This window comes from Acyrthosiphon pisum, chromosome A1 (assembly GCF_005508785.2).
Source record: "Acyrthosiphon pisum isolate AL4f chromosome A1, pea_aphid_22Mar2018_4r6ur, whole genome shotgun sequence".
Taxonomy (NCBI): Eukaryota; Metazoa; Arthropoda; class Insecta; order Hemiptera; family Aphididae; genus Acyrthosiphon; species Acyrthosiphon pisum.
In genome coordinates, this window is record NC_042494.1 from 92,017,023 (window position 1) to 92,028,491 (window position 11,469).

The 11,469-nt window shown below is 26.7% G+C and overlaps 2 protein-coding genes across 4 annotated transcripts in view; one reads left to right on the forward strand and one right to left on the reverse strand.

The window, feature by feature from the left end:
• Nucleotides 1–1,819, forward strand: part of LOC100574718 (contactin-1) — a 6,088-nt gene extending 4,269 nt beyond the window's left edge. For both annotated transcript variants that reach the window (XM_029487784.1, XM_029487785.1), the window contains one exon: nucleotides 598–1,819. In XM_029487784.1, coding sequence (XP_029343644.1) covers nucleotides 598–677 — 80 coding nt within the window. In that variant the 3' untranslated portion in view covers nucleotides 678–1,819. The remainder of the gene's footprint in view (nucleotides 1–597) is intronic.
• Nucleotides 1,820–3,667: 1,848 nt separating this feature from the next.
• Nucleotides 3,668–11,461, reverse strand: LOC100575821. Of its 2 annotated transcripts, XM_008184090.3 has the most exons (18): nucleotides 11,401–11,461; nucleotides 10,854–11,271; nucleotides 9,669–9,938; nucleotides 9,325–9,552; nucleotides 8,975–9,181; nucleotides 8,672–8,890; nucleotides 8,400–8,593; nucleotides 8,099–8,328; nucleotides 7,897–8,027; nucleotides 7,411–7,630; nucleotides 6,849–7,000; nucleotides 6,650–6,772; nucleotides 6,426–6,553; nucleotides 6,034–6,109; nucleotides 5,803–5,946; nucleotides 5,655–5,732; nucleotides 5,367–5,579; nucleotides 3,668–3,996 (listed from the first exon to the last, which is right to left on the reverse strand). In XM_008184090.3, exons 2-18 carry the CDS (start codon nucleotides 10,998–11,000, stop codon nucleotides 3,739–3,741), a joined length of 3,018 nt encoding a protein of 1,005 aa, XP_008182312.1. In that variant the 5' UTR covers nucleotides 11,001–11,271; nucleotides 11,401–11,461; the 3' UTR covers nucleotides 3,668–3,738. The 2 variants fall into 2 exon arrangements, with proteins under 2 accessions (XP_008182312.1, XP_016659270.1); XM_016803781.2 differs by lacking the exon at nucleotides 11,401–11,461 and having other exon boundaries at nucleotides 10,854–11,375.
• Nucleotides 11,462–11,469: the final 8 nt, after the last annotated feature.

Consider the following 11,469-nt stretch of genomic DNA (forward strand, 5'->3'; position numbering starts at 1 on the left):
TTATACGCGATTTACTTTTAAAAATACTAATTTTTGATAAAAAAATTAATACTTTTCAAATTAATAAAAATAGTTTACACATTTCTAGTTTAAATGCGCATGTTGGTTGATCGAACAAATAACTTTGAAATTAAAAAAAAATAACGTTAAATTTTTTATGTATTTTTTTGTGGTAGACCGCATACTATATTCGTAGATCACCGGTAGACCTCATACTATACTCGTAAATTCACCGGTAGACCGCATACTATATGACAGCCCATAATTTTAAATAAACCCACAGTAGACCTACTAATAATTTTTATTAAGGCTGTATAAATGAACTACATCAAATCTAATAAAATATATGGTTAATTAGAATTTCGTTTCTAAAATGTTGGTAATTTTCCTCAGACACCTCAAATCTTACAGAATAATATTATGACTTATTACGTCATTACACTAATATAACACATTAACAAGATGTGTTTAATCTGTGTATTTCTAGTTTTATACAATGTTGAACTTACTAATTGTCATGTATACCATCTCCCTCAAAATGTATTTAATATTTATTTTATGCAATTATCTAACTAAGTGTTATTTGTTTATAATTAGGATTGGAAAACAATGATGATGTTGAACGAATTGAGTTAATACCAAATATTACTATAAATCCTGGCTATTGTGAAACATAGCTAAGATTTGAATACACAGACACTAATTTTTGAGTCTGTGTGTAATCGAGTTGCTGTTGGTTATTTAGCTCGATAATTTTTTATGTTTTTTAATTTTTAATTTTGTTTGATTTTTGTATCATATACATTGTATATTATACAAGTTATAATTAGATATTCACTATTTTCAAGGTGTTTTTTTAAGATAATATTACGATCTAAAACATAGATTAATGTTGGGTTGCACAAAACATTAATGAATCATTAATTAATCAATAGTGAGTCATAGTCATCAATAATGGTCCTTTAAACAAGATTTAGTGGCCTACGATTGGTCCATTAAATTTAATAAATTGTTCATGTAACCCAGCATAAATATATTAGTACATTAATCATTAAATATTAAAATATTTTACATTTTAATCTATGTCCAAATTGTTATATCATACTTATTTTGTTTTGTATTTCTTATCAATTGTACATTTTTTTTATTTAGAATTTAGGTTATATTTGTGCTAAAAGTATCAAGTTATCTTATCCGGGATTTGATCTAGTACAAATTCTAAGTCATTTAATTTAATTAAGGTCATGTTGATCTTATAGTATTTTTTAAGAGGTGCTTTTAAGTGTAGGGTGCTTACTAAAACATAACAAAATAGTTAACAAGACATATTATGTAGATATAGATTAAATTGTATTATGATAGGCCACACAATATTAATTATTTCATATTATATTTATCCACAGGGTTAATTAATTTCATTTTTAAGTAATATTTATATCAAACAACTATTAAGATTTTCTATAGTTTACAAATATACATAATATATAATATGATTATTTTTAAACATTTCAAGTTATTGAGCGACTACAAAATTAATTTCATTTTGAACTGAAAAACAATTTATATTTTTATCAATTACTACCCTATTTGAATTGTTTAATCTAATCTATCTTAATATTTCATTACTACTTATACAGTATACAAAATAGATCATTGATCAAATACTGTATAATAATCTTATAATAGTAATTTTTTACCCTAGATAAATTCATACTTGTGTGGGTATGTCAAATGACATGCCAATCCCAAAAATTTCTGATATCTCACCATATGATTTTATACTAAAATTCAAAACCTATTATTCATTAAGAGATTTGTATAATATCATAAGTTTGTTTTAATTTGAAAAGCTTCTTTTATAATCATGTATAGAGGATTGAACTCGTGAATGCTTCCTTTTTTTTATAAATTTGGCTAACGAAAAATTACTAGTCATTTTACACGACAAAACGAGGTTGTTATTACCTTAATTATAAGACTGCACGCTTTGATTTCCATGCTGCCATGCATTTGTTGTTTTATTCTAATGCACAACGGTAGCGATTGGTTTTATTGTGTGATTTAGGTTATATGTTTAATGTTGTATCTTCACTATCTTATTGTTAGCATACATTTATATAAAATGTATTTAATGTATTTTAATATATTCATCACATGGTTAATTGAATCATAATAATAAAACATAGACATAATTATTATATATTCATATTAATTACATATATATAGCAACAATATTATTCTAAAATAATTTACTTTTTGAAGTATAACACATATTTAAATAATTAAAGCATGATATAGATCAGAGTAACTGTGTTAGATGTGTTTTAAATATACAATCATATCAATTTTTGTAAATTAAAAGACTAGACACATTATATTAGAAAAAATTATACAAATTTAACCAAACATAATCATATATTTTTAATGAAAAAATATTTAGTTTTTCTTATAGGAAAACAATATACTTTAAACTTTAAAATAATGACCCAGTATTTTAAGCAAATTATGTTCACTTTTTAATCAATTACTTTGTTTATGCATTTAATTTTGTCTTTTGTTATTATTTTGTTATTATTTCATTATCTTCCAATACTTTACATTTTATAATTACAATTAATGTTCCAGTTACATTTTTTTTTTTTTTATTGTTATCTAACTTTTATTTAACCAGACAAAAATAATACCATGATATAAATGTATTAAATGTAAATGTGCTAAACCTTATACCAGTAAATGTAATATGTTTCTGAACATAACATTAAATAAATAGTTCAATTTAGGATATTTAATGGTAGGTTGAATCACTGTCGGTTGGTGTATGATCTTATTTCACAGTAATCAAATAGTAGTACATTTTTTTTTTTAAAAAACGGTGCTAGACCAAAATAATGATTCTCTACATTTATCATTCTTCTTTACAATGTTTGGGAAAAAACATTTGAGCGTATAAAATTGACTTGAATTCAAAATAAAAATATTTCAGGGTACAATACATTCTATTTATGTGAATTTGTATGGTTTATTTTTGACATGTATTTTTTTTTCAACGATTGTATTACATTGATTATTATCAAGTTAATTCATAGAATATATTCAGGTGCTTTATTTTTTTTTTTTAATCTAAAATGTGACTAGATATTAATTTTACTATTAATAATTATTTTAAGTCCACTATAGTGATTTTTGTGAAGTATTTTGATCTTGTGTTAATTTTGTAAGTTTTTTTTAAATAAACCAAAATTTTTAAAAATATATTTTATTGTTTATATAGTATAATCTTTAATTTACAATTTACATAATACCAAAAAAAAAAGATCAGTGTTATACTGAACAATATCTGTTCTGAAACATTTTCTCGGTTTTCATAAAACTAGATATTATAATCTTAAAAAATGTCAATATGCTTATTAACAATTATGCATTATTGTGTTCTAGTTATATACCAAAGAAGTTTAAGACACTATAAACAATTTCAATCCTGAATTTGTTATTCCCTAGAGTTTACTTTAAGCATTGCTAAAATCAATGTTTTTATTCTTTCACATACTATAAACATACTATAAATATATTGTGGGTTGTAAATTGTAATGAAGGTCATACATGATAGTAATTTGCTCTACTATCAATTAATGTACTTTCAAATAGTAATAAAAGTAGTACAAATACCTTGAATATAATAAATATACATTTTATTAAAATAAATTATACACAAATAGAATAACAGAATCATAAGACACTTTAATGATTATCAAACATATTCAATAAGCTGTTTACAATTTCTTCTTGTTTAGATGTGATTTGTTTGGTTTTCAATATATTATGCAAATGGTTATGTGTTGCTGCTAACATTTCGGAATAATTTGGAATGTCGTTAGAATTACAAAATTTTCCCATCTCATTCTGGATTACGTGTAGCCGAGAGTCAAACAAGTATGTTAAACCACTAATGTCTGAAGGCTCAAGCAAATTACACAAATTGCAAAACGATGCACAAAGCTAGAAAATGAAATCAATTATTTAGATATTGTTGTGTCCAGTGTGTGCTGATTGGAAAATAAAGTAAAATCCCATTAAGAGCATGCTTCACCTGCCTGTTTTGTCTCTGTCTTATAAACGCATGTCAGTAATGAGTAAGTTGTACTTTCTAAATAATCCATAAAACTCTAAAAAGTTTTCCTAAATAAATGATATTCACTAGATAAAAGAAGGTAAGTAGATGTCGCTCTGCTGTACATTAGGTTACAATTAGGTCACTGTATAATGAATTGTATTAAATTTGAATCCAATGATATCATATCATTGTATACGAAAAACGATTCTGAACGGAGACGGTTTGTTAGTCTGGATATTTTATATTGTTATTATTTATTTTATCACGTAAGTTGAATTAATATTATAATATTGTAATTTTTTTATTCGTTTCTATGGTGATAAACAAAGCATTGGAAATTAAAATCCCATTTTTAGCGTTTTTTTGTAATTTTTCAGTGGTTTTTCCCAAAGCATTAAATAACTATTGAGAAAATCGAAAAATGACCTCTTTAAAGTACCATCTCGATCCAATTTACTAAAAGGTAAGATACTACATGTTGAAATCAAAGATTTCCTTCTGATAGAACTTTTGTATACAGGATATAAAAAAAAAAAATAAACACCATTATAAAACCAATAGCTTCCTCGCTCCGCTCAGAATCTAATATTCATACTTCTAAATTATATAATAGGTCAATTCACTCTAATATTAAATATAACAGAGTTAAATGGATTATTCAAAATTTCCAATTTGCCATATTATGTTAAGATGGAGAGACGCATACGGGCAGGTGTAGTGTCCTCTTAATACGTTAAATGTACAATAATCAAATTTTATAGTTATTTAAAATATCTAATAACTTCAAAGCATATTAGTAAATATCAGTTTTTAAACAGACATGTATTAGCCATTCAATTCCGGTGGTATTTTGGTATCTCGAATACGCTGTCACATTTTTTCAACACAAAAATGGCAGAAACTCAAAAGTCAAAACCAATTCCAATCTTCGTTTATACATTTAAAAACCACCGGTCGTGCAGTGGCGGTTCTAGCGTATGGGCAGGGTGGGCAGCTGCCAATACCAAAATTTCTGTTGCCCCTTATTGGGGAAGGGGGGGGGGGGCAAATAAGGAATATTATTCACAGTTAAAACCTAATTATAAATCTACTATTGCCCATACAAAAATTTAGTCCTGGAACCATGCCTGCAGTCGAGCATTTTAGACCTTTTTAAAATACGTAGAACTTTTGACCCACCGTCGTTGAACTCAGCATACTTTGTTCCGGTATTGAACGCGTTAATGAGGTGTTACTGTATTTATTTTGCACAAACCTGATTTATGAGTTTTTGTTGATGTTTGTATTCACAAATATGAGGTAAATTTTGTGCATTTTCAAAAGCATCAAACAGCCTGTGCCACATTTTAGAGTAATTATTACCATATAGATCTCGACGATTATACATTAAAGATGAACAAGCCACATGCCTGACTTTAAAGTTACAGCAGTTTATAATTAATGTAGATAATGTATTGAACACATTGTTCTGAAAATTCAATTTTAAACAATTATAATATTGCACAATGTTGCAAATTTTACTTTTTACATCTATATTTTTTACCTTTAATGTTTCTGGTAACTTTTGAATCGAGTTGGTTTGATAGAGGACACCTAGAGAATTACAACTATTCCAACGATTCTATAACAGAATACAATATTTGAAATTTAATTTAAAATGACTACTTGCGATGAAATTGTTATCTACTAACTTTCATACTATCATTTCCATTGGCAATATTAATTAAGATATTTATGGAGTCTTCATATAAAGGGCCAAATTGCTGTCCGGTAACATCAGTGTGGTCAATTAATGACAGTAAGAGACCTAATGCCCTAGTACCACAAGCTCTACACTAAATATTAAAATAGATTAGACAATAATTTTCAATAATTACATTAATTATATATGTATTATGTTACAATGTGTAAGCATTGATTACCGGTTTACGATCAAGTGTTGATAGTGCCGCTTTGGCCAAGCATAATAATTTTTCATCTTCAATTTCATACAAATCCCTAAAATATGAAAATAATATATTAAATTGATAATAGAGATCATGAACTAATTTTGTACTTATTTATTGAACAACAGATTTTGAAGGAAGAGATATAAATTTTAAAATTTAGACAATTATAATAATCAGCCCAAAATTGAAGTAAGATAATCAAAAGAAAGTAGTAATTACCTATTAACCCTTACAAGTTTATTATAGGTGCTAGTTCAAATATTAATTATTTATTTAAACTTTAACATCCATGATATTTGAAGTGTATAATAAATTATAATTGCAATTGTTAAATTATTTATTAGATAGATTTAATAGATGCTTACCAATTGTCTACCAAGATTTCAGATAAGCAGTTTAATGTCCATGCTAGTTTTTCTTGAACTGAATTTACTTTATTTACTGATGAAACATAAAGCAAACCATCAATAGTGTTTCTTATATAAATCGGATTCTATAAAATTGTTTTAATTAAATTATAAATAACTAGGTACCTACTGAAAGTAATATTTTTTAAAAATAAAAATATGTCGTATTGTTTTTAACTTACTTTTGATAGTTTTTCATACTTGATTAGTGTACCTAATGTTGCTATTGCAGCAGATTGGATATTTTGATCTTCACAGGCAACAAACATATGTAACTCATCACAGTACGAATCAATTAATTCATCCTACATGAGTAATATTTTGTTAAATTTATTTAAATATTTGATCAAACACTTAAAAATAAATTATTTATATTAATACTTCGAGCTCATTAAATAAATCTGATCCAATTGTTGATAGGCTTTCAATAAGAATGGGCAGTGTTTGTGGATCTTTTTCTTCAAACATTGGTGGTATTAATTTTCGAAATATCAACTTCCATTTCTCTAACCTGGCAGATTTATAATCATCCCCTAATATATAAATTATACATTCTATTAAAATGATTAATTTATCTTATTGTAATAAGAAAAAAATAGATTAACAAGCAAAATTGACTAATGTATACACCAGTGGTCGGGACGCTACTTGTTTTTTATAGCTCGTTATCGCTACTTTTAACAGGACCGAGGACAAAAACTTTACTTATATACTCATCACTATCATAATATAAATAAACAAATATAATCATAATTGATATTTTAATAATCACCAATTACATTGTAGGTAGCGACAAAATAATGATAATTTACGCTAGAATTTTGATATCTAAGGCGTAATGTAGCGATGCTACGTCAATCGCTATAAATAAAGTAGCGTCGCTGCAATTAGCACGCTGCTCCTGACCACTGGTATACACAATACAGTACACTTTACTATTTACCTTCCGACACCGCAGACATTTGTTTTAAGCATGACAAAATATTTTTACGCAATAAGGTTTGTTTAGTGTATTTCATGTCTTCGATTGCAATGTTAATTAACATTCTATTTTCAATCAAACCATGATAATGATAACAGTAGCTATTTAATATTTGCCAACATTGACGTCTCACAATCATTTGTGTATTGTCTTGGTCACTTTCTAGAAATAACTTAGTTTCCTGCAGACAGAAAAAAAATAAAAATTAGAATATTAATTATCCAAATAAACTCAGATCATTGATTTTCTTAAATAATTAATCAGGGGTAGATAAAATTGTAGCATAAAACAAAATTTTAAAAATGTACAACACTTTCTAGAACTTTTATTTTTGATGACTTTCATTCCACTAGTTTTTGCATTTAACTTTTATAAATTTATACATACAGTTTTTTTTATAAGATCATAAAAACATATAGAGAATGTATAGTTGGAATGTTTACTTACTTTAAATAAGTATAAACATAAATTTACAATTTCTGTTCTTTTTTCTATCAATAATTCTTTTTCAAATTCTGGAAGTTCCGAATTGAAAACAGAGGACAGACAGCGGAAGACTCCTATTCTTAGATAATTGTCTATAAGTAAATATAAGTATTAATTAATAAAACAAAAATAATAAAAGTATATACATTATTATAACACTAACCACATGGTTCACATTTAGTATAAGCAAGTATAGCGTCTAATACTGATTTAAGAAGACTTTTATTCAACCTTGTATATGGGGTATTAGAAATCACAGTAGAAAAACAATGTAAAAGTACAAGACGGACACTATGCGTTTCCATATTAAAATCTTTTAACAATGTATTATGCATTGTAATCATATAATCAGCAAGAGTTTCAGACCATGTTGTAAATGCACCTTTTTTCTCTCTTAAAAATATTAATTAACATATTAAAATTAACAACATATTATCAAAAATATGAAAAATGAGCTATATTACCTATATTGAGCTTGCGCAAAAAATATTTTTGATCCATTAAAAATAGATGTGATAGCAGTTATAATAGTTGCGCGTACTCTAGAAGAAGGTTCTCGTACTGAATTTCCTACTTCGGAAATCAAACAATTTTGAATGTTCATGGGACCATCAACAATTGTGTACAAATACCCTAACAACATTTTTTTCTCAACTATCTGAAATCAATTTAAGCATAACGACAATTATAGTTCAATATATATAGTTTAATAATTAAATAAACATTTAAAACTTACGGTAAACATTTTTTTCATTATTTGTGCTGCCAACAACCGTATATCTAATGTTATATGTCCGATAATATTAGATGTACATGGTTCATCTTCAGAAAAATCTGAATCCCTTACATCCATCAACACTTCATCATCTACTGAAATGGTAACAAATTTTGGTACTTTATTTTTGGATTCTGTAATTCTCTTTTTTTTTTGACGTCGTTTATTCGTCATATTAATCTAGAAATAACAATTTTTATTATCTTGAATCTTTTTATGACACTGTAAAAAGTTAATTTTTTAAACATTTTAAACTGAATTCACCGTAGGTACTATATCTAGTCTTGAAGGATTTTCCCATTGCACGATAGGAGAAGGTTGCAAATCGTTAGGAAATTTTGATGGATCAAAAATCAAACCATACCTTAAATATACCAAAACAATTGGTAGCAATTTGTTAAAGTTATCATGAGTCCATTGTTTAGACTGATCAATAAGTTGTGACAAAATTTGTAATCCATATTTTAAAGCCTAAAAGTATTATAGTTATATTTAAATATTCTTGTATTTAAAATAGCAAGTATTTTATAATACAAGTTGTTTCATTTATTGATATTATTTGTTTCTTAATTTAGATAAATATTATAACTTCTTATTATTATTAGAAAACATACTTCTTGACCATATGATTGCATATAATTCTTTTGATTTATTGACTGTTCCATAAATTTAATTATGTAGATTCCAATAGTATTTATGTGATCATAATCTTTTATAATAACTACAGTTGCATCAAGAAACATTATGTATGTTAGTGCGTCAATATTTTTCAGTGGATCTTCAGATTTGTTTTCAATTTTTTCTAATACTTGAAGTAATAAAGCCATTACATTAGAAATTATCTAAAATAAGTAATTTGTGTTTAACAGTTTACATTTTAATAGAATCAAATTAGTTTTAATTAAAATTTTAGATGATTTTGTTTTAAATAGGAAGTCCAATGTAAATAATTTCTTACTTTATTATTGTTAATGTTTAAGTTTCTAAAGGTTTGAATAGTACAGACATAAAAATTAAGAATTTCATTGATTTGTTCTGAATGTTGTACACAGGCTTTAAAATGAAAAATACACGATAGTGTCCAAGAAATTATATTTTTTAAAAGATTTTCTTCGCCAATGCTGAGTTTTGGTAATACTTTGCACAACAATTTACAGCATTTAACTACTAGATTGATATCTGTAGGACTAATCTCTAGGCATACTTGAAATAAACATAGGATGTCATCCTGTAAAAAAAAAATACAAGAAATATATACTTCAGTAGAATGCATAGTTTGAAATTAATAAAATAGGGAAACAGACATTATCCACATGTAAAATATAAACTACTTATCCAAATGACCACAGATTTACTGGCTCTCCATTTTCATTATTAATTAAGCCATTGAAATACAATTATTTAGTGGTCTATTTTGACCAAACTTTATGCATGTTTATGTTACTGAAATTAATATTGTAGTATAAGCATAGGCGCAATTTTGGGGTGGGGGAGTTGGCTAGGAGATGATTAGCATCCCCCGTTTTGAAATTAGTATCCTCATAATTTATACCGTTTATGGACAAACTTAAAAAAAATAAGGGACTGCAGCGTAGTGCTGGTAGTCAGTTATTTCATTGAAATTACGCCTCTGGCTATAGGTGAGTAAATATAACTAGTGTATACCAATATGTTGATAGAAATGTTTGATGATTGTTAGCATTTTCAATTTAATTTATATACATTACAGACGTACAGTGATATAGCCAGGGTTTCATGAATTCCATGAACATTAAAAAATGTTTTCAGTGTTCTCTGAATTATTTAGTAAGTTAGTAAGATATAACCATGTATTAAAATTGTAATTTTAATGAAGATTAGTGCAAAAGCCTAAATTGTTGTCAACCCAGCATACTAAACCTATGTGGGATCCTAGTTAAAGTTCCCTTATTATTAGCATCCCCCACACAAGGCAAAGTTCTGTCTGCAACCACTGATACATTAGGATTAGGTTAACATACATATGGATTTATAATAACCATTTGATGCCTGTTGAATAAATCTTTGATTAGGTATACATTTTTATTTTCATACTCAACACAAACAACATAGGTATTTGTATATTTTATTATATTTTGTACTATGTATATTACTCAAGTATTACTTGATTTTTCATCCATTGGGGTTTGAACACATTATTAACTTTATCCAAGCAAGTGCCCACATAACTTTCATTAGGCGTTTGTTGGTGATCTGCAATGGCTATCACCAAAGTTGTCAACGAGTCTTTTATAATATATTCTTTGTTCATTGAAAACAAATTAATGAAGCAACCACGACGGAAATATAGTATAAAATGAATGCATGAAATAAACCGTTTTGACTGTTGTTGCCAATCTCAGGAGTTTGAATGTAGATTAGAATATTATACAATTGTCGATGTTGTCAGTACTCGTTACTCAGATGTAGACACAGTGATACTATATTATGTAGAAGATTATAGACTGTACATAGTAATGCAGCAAATAACAATTAGCAAGCTAGTCCGCGAGTAGCGATCGAGTACAAGCTCAAGATACAACCTATAATAAAAAGATTTATGATACAAGTAACAACCACAGAACAAAGTGATTTTGTCCGTGCGACGATCTAAAATATTATACCAAATACTATTGTATTTGATTATACTTTAGTACTTCATTTATTTATACCTAAATCTTAAATCGTGGTCCGTGCGGCGCGCAGTAGTAGTAGACAGTACTACAGTCGTTGTAGTATCA